Source organism: Argopecten irradians, chromosome 3, assembly GCF_041381155.1.
Source record: "Argopecten irradians isolate NY chromosome 3, Ai_NY, whole genome shotgun sequence".
Lineage (NCBI taxonomy): Eukaryota > Metazoa > Mollusca > Bivalvia > Pectinida > Pectinidae > Argopecten > Argopecten irradians.
The window spans coordinates 30,026,943-30,046,166 of NC_091136.1; the positions used below are offsets into that span (position 1 = coordinate 30,026,943).

The 19,224-nt window shown below is 33.9% G+C and overlaps 1 protein-coding gene across 8 annotated transcripts in view; it reads right to left on the minus strand.

The window, feature by feature from the left end:
* Nucleotides 1–19,224, minus strand: part of LOC138318158 (neurexin 1-like) — a 206,814-nt gene that overhangs the window by 59,036 nt on the left and 128,554 nt on the right. For 7 of the 8 annotated variants that reach the window (XM_069260297.1, XM_069260298.1, XM_069260302.1 and 4 more), the window contains 3 exons: nt 17,968–17,994; nt 7,077–7,235; nt 6,151–6,940 (listed from right to left, as the gene is read on the minus strand). In XM_069260297.1, coding sequence (XP_069116398.1) covers nt 6,151–6,940; nt 7,077–7,235; nt 17,968–17,994 — 976 coding nt within the window. The remainder of the gene's footprint in view (nt 1–6,150; nt 6,941–7,076; nt 7,236–17,967; nt 17,995–19,224) is intronic. The other variant, XM_069260301.1, reaches the window with a different exon arrangement.

Sequence of the window (19,224 nt, forward strand, 5' to 3'; positions counted from 1 at the left end):
GTCCAAGGATCAAAGGTTGTCTGTAATCAATGGAAACCTTTTGGTAGAATATCTCTCATCTCTCTTTAATATAAAGAATTTCAACAGATGGAACCCGTTGGGATACCTGAAGTTATGAGACAAGACAAGTTTCCAAACATTGTCAAATGATATCAGCAACAGCTACTATTCTGAACTTCCAGATCCCCCTGGGGCCTCTGTAATCCTATCAGCTACCACCTTGACCCAAATTTCATTTTAATTCACTTTTTATTGATAAGTCAAACTTTAAAATTTGATAGAACCTAATTAAAAAGCAGTGAGGAAAATCCAACATAATTTTTCTGATTTTCAGAAAACGTGCTTAGAACGTCAAACACCTTAAATGCAGCTCATAACTCAATGTCAGTGAAAATTATACATCCAAGAGAATACCGACGGGGTTTATGTGTCTTCTGATTGATCGCTGTAATGATCTGTACACAAACTCATCTTTCATGGAAGCAACAATCTAGATTAAACAAATCATTTATATTCAAATAGTGTTTCAGTTTGTTTAAATGTTTACCTGCATCTTTTCCGAAATTTTGGTGAAAGTCATTAAATCTGTTCTGTAGGAATCATCTATTCTTCAAAGCAAATGGTACGTCTAAGGAATTTCATTGGTCTGGATTACAATTTGTGGGCTATGTAGAAGTATAGTTTATAAGAGAAAGAATTCAAAGTCGTAATTGTTTTTGGAATTGTTTGCCACCAAACGAAACTGCAGTGACTATTCAGATGTATACATTTGTATATAAATTCCTACAAGATTATTAGAGATAGATACCTCTAAAATGCAAAACTTTGAAATTGAGATGGAAACATGTTATGCCTTAAGGAAAATAAACTCAAACCATAACTATGTGTACATCATTTCATATATTTCCTAAACTGTTACTTGAAGTAATTGGCTAATACTCTTTGTAAATATATCTAGATCTTCAAATAATCTGCAGGTATAGTTATAAATGTATTTGTTTTTGTTCCTTATGCTCCTATGATGAAACGTACGCATCACAGATATGTTTAAATGAATATTGTTCCAAAACAATCACTTTATCTTCGCAAGATACCTTTTATAGAATTTCATGAGAGAGCTTCAATACAAGTTCATTTTTTTTTGCAAATAAAGATGTATATAAATGCACAATTGTAAGTAACAACCCTTGATTGCAATTTTTTGTATTTGCGAAAATGCTAAAAATAACAATGAAGCGGAATATTGTACACACGAAAACAACATCGAATCCAAACATCTTATTTTTGTAGAGAAGAGACAAAAACAACAGGGTTCTCATGTCAGTATAGATTCACTGAGAGACAATTAACTATTTCCATAGGTCTCTCTAGTGCTCTTATATTACTGATTTGTCACGCATGATACAGCCATATTTATCATCACAATGGAGTTTACATCCAGGAAGTCCCATTGTGGTCTGAACTGGACCGTTCCAGGACAGCCTACCGGAAACATGAGATCTTGTATCGCTCTGTCATCAATAATTTTATTACATGACCTTTCACTCCCCATAAAATACATTGTTAATGCCGACCAATACTAATTAGTATTCCTATGGTATTACCAAAGTCAATTCTGGATCGACATGATTTGATGATACAGATTGCGATAGATTCTCATTGTTCCTGACCTACCGTTGTCAGTATGCAGCTGTCACTGATAGGACTTAACGTGGAAATTACTCAAGATGAATTGAGCAATATTTGATACCCGTTACAGCTGGCAATTTTTGTAGGTACATGTATCTTTTTTTCAAAAGATTCACCCTTATAAAATTTGTTTTTGTACAAAGTTATTTTCAAACATTATCTAACACCTTTTTATAAATATCCGACAACACCAATATCTTTGTAAGTCTAATTAGCATCAGTCGTAAAAAATACGGGGACGCGGTGGCTGAAAGGTTGAAATGTCCAGACATAATACCACAACCACAGCTTTAGGTCACGAGTTTGAACCCCATTTGAATAGTGCCTAGAACTGACTGCTAGTTACTGGTTTTTCTATGGATACTACGGCTTTCCTCCACCATCTAACTTGACACAGCTTTAAATGATTCTGGCTGACACCAGGACATTAAACTAATCAGACCAAATTGAAAGGACACAGGGTCAACTCGATTATAGTCTTAATGGTCATTTTTGAAGATAAATGAGGCTGGCCTTACCATCTATATAAGGAAAATGACCTATAAAATGGACAGATATATGTCATGATATAGGTATTCATTAATCTATCCACAAAGCTTAACCAATCCATGCATATATAGCAACATTGTTTTTATATTCAAATATTGATGATAAAAGCGGAATAAAAACTTTTGCAATTTGAATCTTTAATTTCTTTTCCATTTGAAACATCAATACAGCACGGAACTGAAGGAAGTGCATGATTATACTGGTGAAATTACGTATAATTTATGGTTACTATATAAACTCTAACAACACGTCTCATACTCGTGAATATTGATTGAGAAAATGAATTCTACGCAATACCAAAGGACAGTAATGGACTCCCTACTAAGGCTATTTATTAGAGGTAATTTGCGGGATTATTCATTAGGAATGTTTGCGTTTGGAAACTAATTTTCGTTATGACGGATGATTTGTGTTGTGTAGACACACCACTTCGCATGATTTTCTGTCATATATTTTATACAAGGGCCTGAAGACATAGCGGTATTATTACTAGTGATACAGCAAGTTATATTTACATGGAAAATGCTTTTACTGACACTGAAAAATCCATCACTTATATTGTTTTCATTTTTCATTTTCAATCAAACTGTCACTGAACTCATCTTTCAATAATTGGAAAGCAGAAAGAATTTTATTTTGAACACCATTTTCACATAGATAGGCTAACAACATGTGAAACTCTGATAGAAAGAAAAGACATCAATTTATCTCCCCTTGTCAGATATTTCGGAACTCTTTTAATGCCAAAAACGGTCTTCATATTTTCTTTGTAATTACATGTAGAGTCAAGACTAGGGTTTCCATGAATACATGATCGGTCATGTGGAACATTTCATAACATGGTTGTATAGCCCTTCAGTTTTCATTGCATGGTTGTTTGCATGATCCTGTACCTTTATTCTCACAGTACGATTGGTTGCATGACCATGCAATGTATCATTTTATGGCATTGGTGGTTGCATTTCCATGCCAAATTGGTTGGTGAAATGATAAATAGACCTTTTCCTGGCAGGGTTGTTCATGTCAGTCACACTAATATTCCATAATACAGACTGGGAAATCTATGATATTTATGATAGAACATCTATAAAATAATACATATTATATCCACATTGAAATATCTACATTGGACAGTTCTTTTTTAATAGCTATCACAATTGACTGTCAGTTGTTCTGATAAGATGTAATAAAGGACATGCAGTAGCAGAGCACCTCTATGGTTGAGTAGGAGGAACACCGCGGCTGGTCATTTGTCACCAAGGCCCTTATATCATTAGACACCATATATTAGATCATCTTCTGACAAACGATCGCCATGGAAACTCAATTAGAAGGTCAGAGCACTCTCTAGAATCTGCACTTTTTAAAATGGCAAGAATGCCTGGTTACCTTCTCTGATTCGAATAAAACTCCACACATTATCTCCATAAGATTGAAATTTCTGTTCACTAATACTCCTCTGAAATTTTGGATAATTCATCATAAAGATGTTCTTTATTTGAATGTTATCTGAATTCTTGTAATAAAATGTTTTGCTCTAAATTGCTTTATAGGAATCTGCAAAGATCATCATGGCAGACACTGAATAAAGACAAAGCAATTTTTATTTTGAGCTGTTATTTTAAAACATACATTTAGTGTATATGATTTCAGTAAAAGCACCTCGGGAATGAGACATTTATGATTACTGTGATACACAAACAGATATAGCCTTTACCAACACATGTAGAGAAAGAAATGTCATGTTAATCTGTACCGACTTGTCTTAGCACCACGCCAGCTTCCTACTGTCATGCACAGCTTCAGATAATGGCTGTACGTATCAAAGGAAGCCATGGAGATGGCAGCAACAACACAGGACACCATTTCTATAGATATTTGTACTTTTTGTCGCGTTTCTGGAAACGTTTCTTTAATGTGACATGTAGTAATTGGCATGCTGACTGGTTCATTCCGACATTGGAGATAGGAGGGGCAAGCCCTGAGGGCTTCTATTTCCAACAACATTGAGTACAAATCACAACTGGAAGTCCTAGTTAATTGGTGTCGCACCACTCGTAGAAGCGGTCTCACAGGATTCTAGAGGAGATCAAAATGACTGCCAATACAGATGTTTTTTCTGTACCTTTTGACTTTAACATTGCGGACCCTTCATACAAACCTAATTATGAATCTTAATCAACAAAAATTACCATTACACATGCTGAAGATTCTTCTCTAAGCCTCGATCCCTTTCGTTTCTAAATATGGAAATGACAAAATTAGCTCTTTTATCAATCCTTAATTACCAAGAGAGTTCCTACAGCTATGCAATGTAGCTTTACTGACAATTAAAACCTACTGCTGTGTGGCATTCTAACATTTATCTGTATAAGCATTTTTTCCTCAAGTATGCTTGCCTGTTTCCTGTGTGTGCTGGTCTCATATATAGCTTAACTGTGGTCGAGAGATTATCAAAGAATATGAATGATATATTTGTAAAGCAAGAGCTCTCATAATACCTCTGTTGTATCTATTTATATATAATGCTGGTTTTTTATAGCAACTATTCTGTTTTCACTATTCAAAGATATGATAATGAATGGAAGTTCTACAAAGAGAAATAGCATTACAACAATCCATTATGATCATTATGTTATTTAATATAATTTCAATATGCAAGGAAATTCTATTTTCATCACAATGGGAGCTGATGTTGAAGTGATTCTTAATGAAGCAGTTATTTCCAGACCACTTCAAACTCCCTTTTTATTCTCCACAGAAAACCCGAAACTTTCAAAATCTGACAATTCTAAAATGTTGACCGATTTAGAGGCAACCATTGGCCACCTTGGATTTCTCATGTAAAAAATCAAACTCATATATGGCACAAAAATAGCTTGGTTAACAATAGAAGTTTTGGGTTAATGGGTATCCAAATCCACCTCAGTCAAAGTCTATAGTTATGTAATCTGTACCTGTGACAGACATCAAGTGTTTTAGTACCGACATTTAGCTAGGAACACTATTACTGTAAAACTTCATTTTACTCCAGGGGACGACCTAGTTACCATTCAAAAGAAATATTAAGTTTAATTTAAATTTTTATTTTTCTTATCACAGAGATAATTATTGTCACTAAAACCTCTTGAGATAGGCTATGAATAATCAGGCAAAATAGTTTATGAGAAAATTAATCTGTGATGAATATTACCGTACCAACATTACCAAGCACAGGATGACACAATCACACCTGCTTAGTTTAATCTCCTAGCTGAGTATTGTTCTTCTGTCTCACTCACTTATTAATGGCAAAATAGGTCATGTAAGTGTGACAGAACTAACTGTCATATGAAACAAAATAGAAACACAGAATTGCTGTTATGTCATCACAAAATGTAAAACCTGAAAATGACCCAGTTCCCCTATATGTATGTGCTGACCAGGTTGTTACAGACTTAATATCTTAATGTTTCCTTTTGATTGTCTGTACGACAAAAATGTCCAAATTTCTTTATGACATTAATTTCGTCTTTCATCAGTCAAGCAAAAAAAAATTTCAGCTTTATTTTCAGATCAGGAAATTGCTATTCTATTCTTTTTTCTTTCTTTCTTTTCCATATCATTGTGATAGGGGTTGTATTGCCAGTTTCATTAAAATCAGATGAAAGATACATCTTGCCCATTCAGAATGAAACCTCCAGTTGAATTGGTGGCCATTTTTGACAATGTAATCTTTGTACAAATTGAACGTTCTTATGTAATAACAACAAATGTATCCTTACAACACATGGTAGATAACAGGAAATGGAGATAACAAATTAAATTGTAACCTTATTCATATTTTTATGGAATGTCAAATAGAAGTTATGATGACATTATTTACAGATTTAGGACCATTGGACTTCTTGTGAGTTTAGTCACGTGACTTACCTGTTTGACAGAAGTCGCCGACGTAGCGGGTTGCCTTACAATCACACACGTATCTGTTCCAGCCCTCACTACACAGGCCATTGTTGATACAGGGGCGCGTCATGCACTGGGGTTCAGATGGACGACAGAAGTTCACAATGTCTGTCTTGCTCTGTTTTCGTGCAGCGTTGAGAAGGTCCATTTTGTTTCCATTGATGACCACATCTTGCATGCACCCGACAAATCCGTAACCAAGCATGCCTGCCCACATTTCTTTAGGTAACTGGTACTTCTCCTTGTAATCATTAACTCCGCCTACATACAGAACTCCGACCATATCCAAATTAGAGTTCTCTCCCCTGACTGTGTAGTTCACCCTTTGTCCATCGAACAAGATCCAGCCCCGACGACCGATATGCTCCAAGCTGACCTCGTGAAGTTTTGCGTCACTTACAGGCTTCATGGACACCTGTATTCGCATAGCACCAGAGCCTAAATCTATAATTAGGTACATGAACCGATCTTGGATTTCAAATGCAAAAAAGTCTGAATTTCTTGTACCGCTGTTGTACATAACAACACCATTGGGTTCATTGGTCATGAATGCAAAAGACAGTGAACCCCCAGCTGATCCAACCTCCCACGACGGCAGAATGATGTAGGATTCTGGGGTCGTGAACGCTACTGGCTGTGATTCAACAATGTCATGACATTTGTTAAATACCACATTACCAATGACCTTCAGGGCAGCATCTTGTTCTATTGCCAAGCTTGTGAGGTCAAGGTTTTCTCTTTCGGATTTGTATACCACCTAAAACAGAGAAGTAATATGATACTGTGAAAGTGGTTTAATAGCTGGAGCATATGAATAAATTAACAAAGATGGGTGAGAAAAAGGAAATGGTTTGAAAATATTCAGCAAAATCACAATCCTGTCTAATTTTCACCTTTTTCAAGCAGCCTTTGAAGTTGGTTTGAGTGCGAGCTCCATTGAGGGACGAGGGGTTAGGACTTCCCCCGACGTAAATTAGACGGCTAGATAGCATGGTAAAGTCGCCCACTGTTGTACCAGACTTTTTAAAGCCTCCATCTACCACGATGTCAATCTGCAAGGGAACAAATATCAGGGATTAATATCTCACATATTACAGAATTATTATAATGACAAAATCCAAACATTTAAGGATTCCTACAAATCAATTTCAATGTTGTTCTTGAAGAAATATTCATTAAATCTGCTTCATATTAAACTTGTTCTAGTGGTAAAACAAAAACAGTCTTAACCAATCTGTTTAATATTTATGAGGTATATATTTGTTGCTTACTTTAGAGTATTCCAGTTAAATAAATTTCAGTAACTGGTAGAGCAGTTTCCATACAATTACTTGTGCAAGCACTAATATCTTACAGACATTATAATGACTATCTTTTCCAAAGTTTAAAACTTTTAGGATCTTTTTCATATAATTATGTTAAAATGAAGACAAAAGAGCATAAAATACATTGTTCCTATTTATTGGATGGCTTTATAAAAACAAATGTAGCACCATGACACTGAGAACCCTAAAACTTAATAATTTACAAAAGAACTTGATCAGCACATCCAATATGGCTTCTGTTACACTTCATAGCATGACATAATGTTTAATTAATGTCTTATAATAATATTAATTTGAAGTTTCAAAATATTACAAATTTTAGTGATTAAATTGTGACAATCATAATTAAAGCAACATAGCATGGTTTACAACAGTTTAGTACATCTGGTTATATAATGAAGCTTTTATGTGAATATACATGGCAGTTGATATCTTTAGTACATAATATAAATCTCATTATAAAGGGTCTAAATGATGTTAATATAGTTCTGTCATATTGTGGGTTCTCACAAATATATATGCATCACACACATCCAACCAACCAAACCCAACCACATATCTATATGTTAACAGTGTAACAGAGTTATTCCCCTTAGCATACCTGAGAAGCACCACTTTCTGTGAATTTTCTAAACCTCTGAAATTTTCCACTTATCCAAATTAACTAAATCTTTGATTAAATGAAGACTTTTATAGATAATACCATCAACAGAACTCAGCCATATATCTACCCAAAGAGTGTAACAGAGTTATTCCCCTTCCAATACTATACCATCTTCACCACCATTAATATACCTTACATCAGACAGACACAAATAGCTCCAAAAATGTTCAACAAATCTCACTTAAATACATTCTTCATGATATAAACATTTAGCTGAAAATAATTCACTGCGGATCCATTAGCCATTGATTAAGCCTCAGTCAGACCTCTATACAATCTAATACATTGTCAAACGGCAGAGTCTGTTAAAACCAAAACGGCAGAGTCTGTTAAAACCAATGGTGCATATTCATAACTTATAAATATGGATGATGATTTAGTGAGCTGCATCTCTCCAATAATTCACCACCAGTTACAGCTGAAGTAGACTATATTTGTCATGGTACAAGATCATGTGCAGATGTAACCATGGTGATGAAAAAACTAATGTTTCAGTATGCAGTGTCTGTGAAAACCAGTATGATGATTCAGTCGTGGTTTATTTTACCAGTTCAAATAAGCTGTCATCTACAAAGTTTATATCAAAATGTTTTAGGCTATTGCACTGAAAACCTTATATAACTGCACTTCAAACCTTATATACCCAACACATGCTATAATGGTTAAAGGTAAAGCTATAGTTTTAACAGAATAACATGGCTATATCTATAAGGCTGACATTGTACCAGTAATCTTAAATCATCTTCTCCTTTCATAACCACATAGGGAGTACAATGCTCTATCATGTATGTATAGGGATTCCATTCAAAGATTAAATTTCATTTTGAAATTGAAAAGACATTAAAACGAATGTAGATTTAATTTCAATCCAGTATGCCTTCTTATCCTAGTTTTGCATCTTCAGTTTTGTGACATTTCAAATCTGTGATATCTTTAATAATTTTGCAGCAATTCTCGATATTTAAACAGTAACTGAAATAATACTGAATTGAGTAAAGCCTACATATTGAAACCTATCATTTCAATTGCTTGGTACCTGAAAATTCATTTAGTCATGATCAGTTTATATGGAAGAGGTAATTAACTCTCAGAGTGCATAAAGGCAAATGACTTTGGTAGAATAGACAAGAGTACCATAACAGGTGAGTTGAAACTTTCGTATTTTGATGACAGTATGTCGACCTTGACCAGGTTAGATGGTAACTTTCCAATAGAATTTTTGGAATTTATTATGAATATTAATGTTAGAATGAAACATTTAGCAAACCTAATTGTGGTCTTAGTCCCTAATTCAGTGTTTGCATAGAAAAGATGTATCCCCTAAGATTACCCATGTAATATATATACTGATATGGTCACAACACAGGGGACTAAGCATGGTGCCCTTTCATAAACTACAGTGAAATGGTCGGTGACCGAATTTAAGCACGACAGACAGAGCCCTGGGGATGAAACCTATCCTAGCCTTTATATGGCCTGTCAATGGTGTATCCCCAGAAAAATAAAGTCAATGGCATTGTTATGGCTGACAGGCAAGTTACAGTGAGATATAAAACCAGTATATAGCTGGGATTACACAGGAAGCATGTCATCCTCATGGAAAATTCTGCAAAAAGAAGGCTCTTAGTTAATGGGGTACCGAGACGTTAAATCTAATAAAAGATCTTACGATAAGTATGTTGTTTAACTCAGTCATCCCTGATGACACATCTTAAACACTTCTGATTCAAAGACTGGAACAGGTCATTATGAATTTTCAGGGGTGAAGTTTTAATGTTATTGGTCATCAGGACATTCATTCCTATGAAAGAGCTTGCAATAATTAAGATCCCATCCTGTGTGGTACCAAGGCATTTCTTTATCATAGAAATTCTTGCAATAAGTAAGCTGTTAATATACACTATCAACCATCAACAAAAAGCATTTCCACAGTATAAAAGCATCATTTCCATGAATACTTTATGGGTCTTTCCAGAAAATGAAAAAATAATTTTTTTGATGAAAAAATAAATGAACATTCATTTTAGCAAAGATATTACAGAAATATATAGGTATATAAACACAATAGCGATAGACTCATCAAACGTTAACTTGTTATCTTTGTTCTGAAATAAAAGATTTAGAAATAGAAACAAAATGTAAATTAGAAATGAAAATTGTCTTTCATGTACACCAAACAATACATTTCTATTCTCCAGTTTGATTATGATTACTTGAGCTGATTCAGTAAAGTGCTAAAAGTCTTTTGGGGAATGTTCAAGAAAATTACTTTACAACTCTGACGGACAAACTAGCTTAACACATGGGCAAAAGCAATTCAGGAAGAGATAACAGTTATTACAAGAAAACCTGAAAAGAGAAATAACCTGTCCATCTCAAGACAAGTGTGTTTATTAACTAATACATCAGGTGTTGGGATAAAAACAGTGTGAACATCATTAGATGGTTTTCATCCTATCAGTGAGCTCTTATCTCGATGGAAATCTACGCCTGATAATACTGCCATACGAAAAGTAGCAGGTGAGTTGGTGGGAGTATGGTCTGTCGCTGAGTCGTTTTATGCGACCAAATTACATGTTGGAGGCGTGAAGCCTTTGAAACGTTGTAGACATTATGTACAGTGGCTGTTATGGAGGCAATGGAGGCCCGTAAATGCCACATCTCCATTACTACACCCAATAACTACAATTATCTGATATCAGAGTATCTGAGTTTTTTCTTTAAAGTCTAGCTAGCTTTACTTCAGTCAATATTGTAAATATTTCCAGCAAACAACAAAATAACATAACTTCAATCTTATAATGATCACATTTTATCTTAATGGTTCGATCTTTAAAGCCTGATCCAAATTTATGTTTCTGTATTAAAAGTTTTAGAATTAACAAAATTAAGAATTAGAAATAAGTTGAACATTCCCAGACTGAGACTGCCGCACATAAAATATATGGTCACTCAGGTCTAACAGAAGAATTGAGCAGTCAATGTGGCAGAATCTCTTACACTGAGCCCGTAACGCCGTCACCATGACATTGTTAAAAAGTTTGTGAAACTCAAAACTGAAAATGCACATGCATGATATTTCATTCACCAAATATCTTAATTTGAAATATCACTTTTGTTGATAAAATTTGGCTGATAAACCAAATAACCATATAACATAGTACAGTTTTGTGATAGTGAAGAAATAAAGCCATAATCATATGTATTTGATTTCCATAGCATATGTTTATAGATAGCAATTTAGATTAAACTCATACATAAATCCTGTAAAGAAATAGATATGTCCAGGTTTTATGCTGAATTTATCAAGAAAGGCAGAATGCCAAATGAGAACCACACATGTATGAATACACCCAAACCATTATGAACATAATGGTTAGCTAGGGTGTCCCAACATTACAATTCTAGTTGCAATATCAATGTGTAGGTGGTTTTTCTCCGCAGTACTTTGGCTTATTTGCTCAGACTTTCTTTGCTCTTATCTGTCCTTAAATGAGCCAGCTAACACTGATGACAGATCACCAGCTGGTAGTCAAAACACCTAAGTACTGCAGGTGACTTTGTAATGATACAATGTTTGCTTCAATATTGAATAGTATGATGTACATGTGCAAGTACGAGGCTAAGTGGCTATACATACCACCTGGTAATTGGTCAATCATAAAGGATGGAGATACTACCGGGGCCTGTGATATCCTGATACACAGGGGCCTGTAGATTTTTCAGATACAAAATGACTTAGCTAATATGTCTCTAACAGCAATAATAAAATAACAATTATGTAACAGTAGAAGTTTCAGTCATGTACACACACGTCCCTGAGAGACAAGGTTCTGAATGACAGTTTAAATTACACATGCCTGACGTGCTCGATCATTCCAAGGACCCTAATTAGTTTGTACAAGTTATTTCTTTAATTGGCATGCCATTTTAAAAATAGATGTTTTTTGACTAAATTATTGATTTTTCAAGTCCTGTACATTCTAAAATCTTCCGATCAAGATGTCTAGTGTTCATCCCTACAAGCAAATATGATGCAAGAAAGTGGATTAGCTGATCTAGTGCTATTCAATCACTCTTAAAAAGACCCTAGTTTCAAGTTTGAAAATTTCAGTTCATTAATTATAAAGGCTTTCCTAAATAAGCAGAATTTTTCAACAGAAGACTGACCCCGGAATCAAGTATTAATTCTATGAAATTCACAAATGTTGAAAGAACATGCAATACAAATGGATATCTTTAGGGTCAAAATCCAAGAGATTGGAAGATTCTAAAAAAGAAATAATTAATATTAAATCCAGAAATCCTCTATCTAGACACTTAGACTAAAAAGTAGCTCATTGGTCGAGAGCATGGAACACATTGCCACCAATCAAAATTACGCCTACACAAGCCTAAACCCTGAACATGACCCTATAGGTTCACCTTGGAATAGCCTGCTATCCCCCACCCCCCAGGGATTACTTATATAGGTAATTAGTACAATTGTAAACATTTTTATTTCTTGGTTCAGTCACATTTCTGTACCTGAGGGTATTACAAACATAGGAGTCTGTTACAATCAAACAGACTCTGTGATTGGTCCCCTAGGTGTGCGTTGCCATGGTGATTCCTTTGAAGCCTGTTTGTTTGTTACTCTGTGTATTACATGATTATTTGTGTATAGACAACATTATTGCTGTTCTCACAGTAATTGTGAATTTTGTCCCCAGATTTGGCAATATTGGCACGGATTGCAGTCTGTCCTGTTGCACAGATATCTGATATAAAATAGAATATACTGGTAGGTTTTATTTGAGTAAATTTCACTTCATTATGGAATTGATTTCTATATTTTTTCTCTGATGTTACATCAGACAACAGATACTACCTGATTGTTCTGAAATAATTCCTAAAATTTTCTACACATGTTAAACCCTTTATTTAGTTAGTAAGAGACAGAGCAAGCAGTGATTTTGATATTTTATAAAATTTTTGTCATAAAGTTGTGACATTCTAGATATTAGACCTCAGAGAGTGATATCCATTTCATCTTCCTAATTAACAGATATAATTTAATATTAATAAACTATTAATGTACAGAACTGCCACTCTATTCCTGTACGTCCTCTGAAGCTGACATTCAATTTCGTCCTGACCTGATGACTGCATGAACATTTGAATTATGTGATATATTTATTTTTTTATATTTTTCATGGAAAATATTGATTCTTTTTCTAATTTTTTTAGTATAGGTCATGTACATTCAAGGAATTTATAGACCAACTATCAGGTCTTTGATCTATTGATTTAACATACTTAATGGTCTAAGGCTATAAGCACTTGTGACCTTGAGATTATGTCAAGGGCATTACATATTTCATTTAAATACTCTAAATTGTTCAAGATTTCTCAAAGCTTCCAATGCATCGCTGTCCTTCAAAATTTAGACATTAATAGTGTTCAGCTTTGTTATGTTATAAAACATATTGCTATACCAGAACCATTCAAGCAGGAAATCATGAGAAAGCCAGGTCAATATGGAGGAAGCTTTTAAACTGAGACCATAATAAATTCTGTTTTGTTTTTCTCAGTTTGTGTGTTTCACTGCGCAATGAGCCATTTTCACAAAGTATGCTGCATAATGTTACATGTTCTTGTTCATTTATTGATTTAAGATAAACAGAACTTGAGCTGCCATCATTAATATTATGGGATAGTAAAAGAGGCATTACCAGAGGCTGATGAAAGGCATTTCACACAGAGCTATCAAACTCTAAAATCTGTACAAATATTACAGATTGCAGCAAATAGCTAGAGCCATCAACCTGTTTGTAGAACAAAAACATTTCATTTACAGTTTAACAACTACGTTACGTAATTCTCATTCGTAGATTCTCGTTAATCAGAAAGAAAAAATCTGGAACACAAAATGTCTGATGAGGATATTATGTAAATATCACATTTAATCTATGGGCAGTTATAGGAGATGTAGAAGGATATATACTAGGCAAAAACTTCTGAAATACAATAAAATTGCATGTATACAGCTCTTCCAAAACTCAACACCATCTTTATACCATCATGCTAACTGGAAATGTACTTTTATCAAAGTTTTAATTCTTGTCAGCTGATAATGAATCAAATGATAGAGAAAAAAAGTTTGTTAAGTTTGATATATATCCCAATATCCCAAGAATTGTAATCTATTTGCTTTTATCATTCGTGAAGTTTCACAATGAAAATGGAATTTGAAAATTAATGTTTAAAAATAATGCTCGTCTATAATTTGAAACTTATAAAAGGTTTTTGAACACTTTGAAGAGTAGTATTTATAACATCACATCCGACATTGACATGGCATTTATGTTTTGTATTAAGTTTTATGTGACTTCAGAGAGAATGTGTTTAAGGGATTTTATAGTTATGTTTCATTCAGAGTTGACTTATCTGACAACGATATAAATCTTCTCGATTCCTTTTATTCCTTCATTAACTTGACAACATTTCCAGGGATTATTTGATCATTAAAATGTGATGTAACCATTTAGTAGTTTAGTCTACATCCATGACCCTACAGAATAAAAGTCAGTTTGTATTCTCTTTATTTATCAGTATTTAGATATTACTGTTTTTGGGGTAATCTCCCCTATCAATGTTGTTTGATACTTCAGAACATATTTTTCATTTCAGAATATTTTATTGTCAGATGTTACAGACAATCGGAATTGGGCAACAGGCAACATGCCTATACACGCCCTCTCCTTACATATTAACAGTAGATACAAATTAATATTGATATATACATAAATAATCTAAATTGCTATATTTATTTAATGATGATGATATCCTAAAACATCAAGCTAGATATTGATAAACATCATATACAGAATGTCTCCTAGTTCATATCATTACAAATAGAAAAAAATGATTTTACAAGATATTCAACAAATTAAACGAAATCTAATCAAGAAAATCAGCGAAATCAGAACATATAGAGTTATCCCATCCAAGGTCGATTTCCTTAATCATTATAACATAAGCTTATATCTTAATGAAGTGACACAACCATATCTATTTATAGCAAAATGCAATGACCTTCAAAACTGACCTTTTGACCCCAAACCATTCCCTCATCATCTGGCAACTGGGGATAAGATATAGATATATGGACATACAGAGAGACAAATACCCTATAGACAAAGATTTTAGTCTACACAAGTTTCATTGGCAGCTCGGGGACCACCATAATATTGTGTAATATATGTGCTAACCTTTCATCTATTTCCAATCTACCTTGAAACATTCCTTAATTATCACTTCCATGATTCCACTTACACTAGTTGTTATACATGTAAATAAACATATATTTTACATAATGATCCACTTTACTCGAATATTCTTTTCAAAACTTCATCCAAAACACCTAATTCAAGAGTACTTAGAATCCTTTTTCATCATGATTCTCTTATACAAGACTATCCATAATGTTTATATATTTTGTAATCTTTTATCTAGCATTCAATGTTTTCACTGAATTTTAATCTTGTTGAAACTAAAATTCAACATTTTCTTTGACATATTTCTTCAGTTGAAATGAATCAAACTTTGGTAATGAGTATATACCTTGAAACATTGAAAGTAATTTAATTCCACTATTGCTTTCAACAGGTGATTTTGAATAAGCTGACAGGTACAAGAGAATATACACTGTTTAAAAGAATGTGTTTATAACTAGTTGCCTCCCACTTTAAAAGTCAAAAACATCCTGACAAAAAATGTATTATTAAATAGACAAGTTCCCAATACCATTGAAGGCCAACATCTGTTTGAACGATCCCAAACTCCATTGATAAACATCACAACATTTATCACTCCTTAATGCCACTAGGGATAAAGAAAATTCTAGGCTGATAGATCCTTCTAAAATACTTGTCCATGTTTTCTAAATCCACCTCAAATTCTTGTTTCCGGATTTCTCATTCAGAATTCCAGAATTTCAAGCCATAAAACGGCTTCTTGATTCATAAGATATATGCTCTACTAGTTACAGGTTTCCATGTGGATTAACTTTAAATATGTATATTAACACACAAATAACCCTGAGAATGTTTTATACCCTAACACTGATTAATGGTACCGTTGTAAAGCCTAGAACTTCAGACATTGAAATATTGACCTTTGACACAAGCATCTTCCATCCTTGATAAAACAATTTTCATCTAATACAGACCTTTACACAACCTTCTTTCAACTTTGACCAAAACACAAACATCTTTCAAAAAATACTGACCTTGACATGATTTTTCAATCTTGACCTTGGCAAAACCAAATTTCTTGCAACAGTTAACTTGAGACAAGATTCTTTCAAACGTGACCTTGGCACAAACAAACTATACCTTACACTGACCTTGAGATCAGCTTCTTCGAACCTCAACCTAAAAGCAAAAATTTCATCCTATAATGGTCTTTACTATCATCCAACACTGTCATATACAAACAAATTTCACCCAACAATAACCTCGATACTGTTTACATCACTTTGACACATGCATTATCTATTATTCCGTTTCAAAAACATTGACATCATGATTTTCTTTTAAAGCCAACTATCTTATATTGGCTTTGACACAAACAACACCATGTATCGTATCAGATGCCCAAATCTCATAATAGCCTTGATCAGTACAAAAGCATGCACCATCTACAGGACATCATATCAAGCAATGCTCATCTCACGATATGGCTTTCTGGCAAGCAATGTTCACCACTCCGATATTTACCTTAAACATTGTTAAATTTATGTCCTTGAAGCATTCAATATTGATGATACAAGCAATGACAATCCCACATTCACCTCTATAAAGCCACATCTATTACTGCACAATGTTATGAGATAATAGGATATTACTGGTATTGGAGAAAACAGGAGTATACTTTAGAGAAATAGGTCATTAGAATTTTTAAAGAGGTTAATAAAATGATTACAAAAAGCTTAGTATATATGCATGACCATATTTTCACTATGAGTTATAAAGTGAGCTATCATTTAGATAATTATGATAATACGATGGGAATTATCTCCCTTGTTAGAACAGGAACAACACTATTGTAGGTGGAGTTAGTGGTATATGTCAGTTTTGAGTACATGTTACCATGACAACATGGTGGAGGTAAGGGGTCAAGGTTCAAAGGTTATACAAGGAAATCACTTGACCATCAGCCACAAAGGAAACAAGACAATGCATCATGGGGTCAACCAGTTCATTTTCAGGTTATAACTAATTAACACAAATCAATCATTTGTTGGACAATCGAGTGTTACATAACAGTCTTTGTTTTAATAACAAACACATTTCAAATGAGCTGAATTTTATTTTTCATCATTGATCCTTCAGGGACTTTGTTCTATGCAATCCTAGAATGGCCAGTAAATGACGAAATAGAAAATTCATTTATCTAGCCATTTTTGGAATGATTATACACAAAGTCAATAATTTGATCTTTTGCTCTCTGTATCAAAAGAAGATTATTAAGTTAATTGACTCAAACAAAATTTGAATCATTTAGCTTATAGTAATTTGTCCTGTTTTCCTAGCCATTAAGCCAACACCTATAGCTATGTGCAAACATATATTTGTATTCTTCTTTTAACTCTAGGAGCTAATGTAGAAGACAAAACCTATAGTCCTGCAGTGTCAATTTTAAGAAACTGGATGTTTCTATGATGATGATTTGTGTTAATAAGTTAATTATTCGGTACAGGCCTCGTTGCCCTGGCGATGATGATGCAGGGTCGACAACATGCTTACTTACACCTGTTAAACCATTTTGCCTGGTAAGCTGGTGGTGAAGGAAAATCAAAATTAAAAACAAAATTCACAAATATACATTCCATCATTGTATATTACAGAGTTGTCTGCTCTTGACAATCGGTATCCATGGTTACGTCATTAGTTTCTGCGCGAAAATTTCATTTTATTTTCTCTGAAAAAAATATTTTCTTACGATACACTCACAAAAACATGGCATAACAATCAATATCTACCAACAAGAAAAGATAACTCTGTAATATGCAAATAAAGAATAGCACAAATCATAATACAATCAGTCTAAAGGTGCATTAGTTAACAGGTCAAGACAGTCTAGCCTCGTATGGTTTTACATTGCATGGACACAGCTCATGGCAACAGGTGAAATATGATAGAGATACCCCCCCCCCCCCCCAATAAATTGGAACCACACCAATGTGTTGTAGTGCAATTCATATACATGTACATATAGAAATGCCAGTTCCCACGAAAACCGAAGAGTATATGTTCAAAAGAAAGTAGACTACTATTTCTGAATTGAACCTTTACTATTTACATGAATTAATTAAAGGAAAATCCAAACTGATGTTGAAAAGCTGCCTTGAAAACTTAATAAACACTAAGGCTTTCATTTGACCCTAGCTTTGAGTGTGGATTACAAGGTAGCAAGTTCATTATCTAATCTTGGTTAGCAAGGATTTCTCTGCTTGAACACTACTTGTATTAGAAAATAATACTTGAACCGACCACATAAGGAATGAAATTCAATTCTTGTATAATTGGTAACTGGAGAGCGAAATTAACCCTGATCAATGACCTTCCAAAGCCGATGAAATGTTGAAGAAGTGTGTTCTAATTTAGCCCCAATCCTGGTCTGATCCAAATGAACACTGAGATATCTCCCCATGTTCACCACTAATTGGACCTTTCTGGTATTAAAATTTTCAAATTAATTTTTGCCTTAAAGTTAAACAAATGTTCCTGATAGTCATCCAATATAACGGGAATTCTAATTTCTATTGCTTAAGGGAAAGTACCGACCATTTACAGAAACCTGCGGGGAGAACTGCATATTGTCAAATGTGTCGGGAAATAACAATTAAGAAAAAGTTCCCCAAAACAAATTTCCTGTCTTAAAACATCAGATCTGATGTAATACTGCCTACCACAGACTCAGGGCACTACCTTAAACTATTCGTTAAAATAACTTTTTACCAAAATTGTGAAGACAAATTCCAGCTAACCAATATGGCGCCAATTC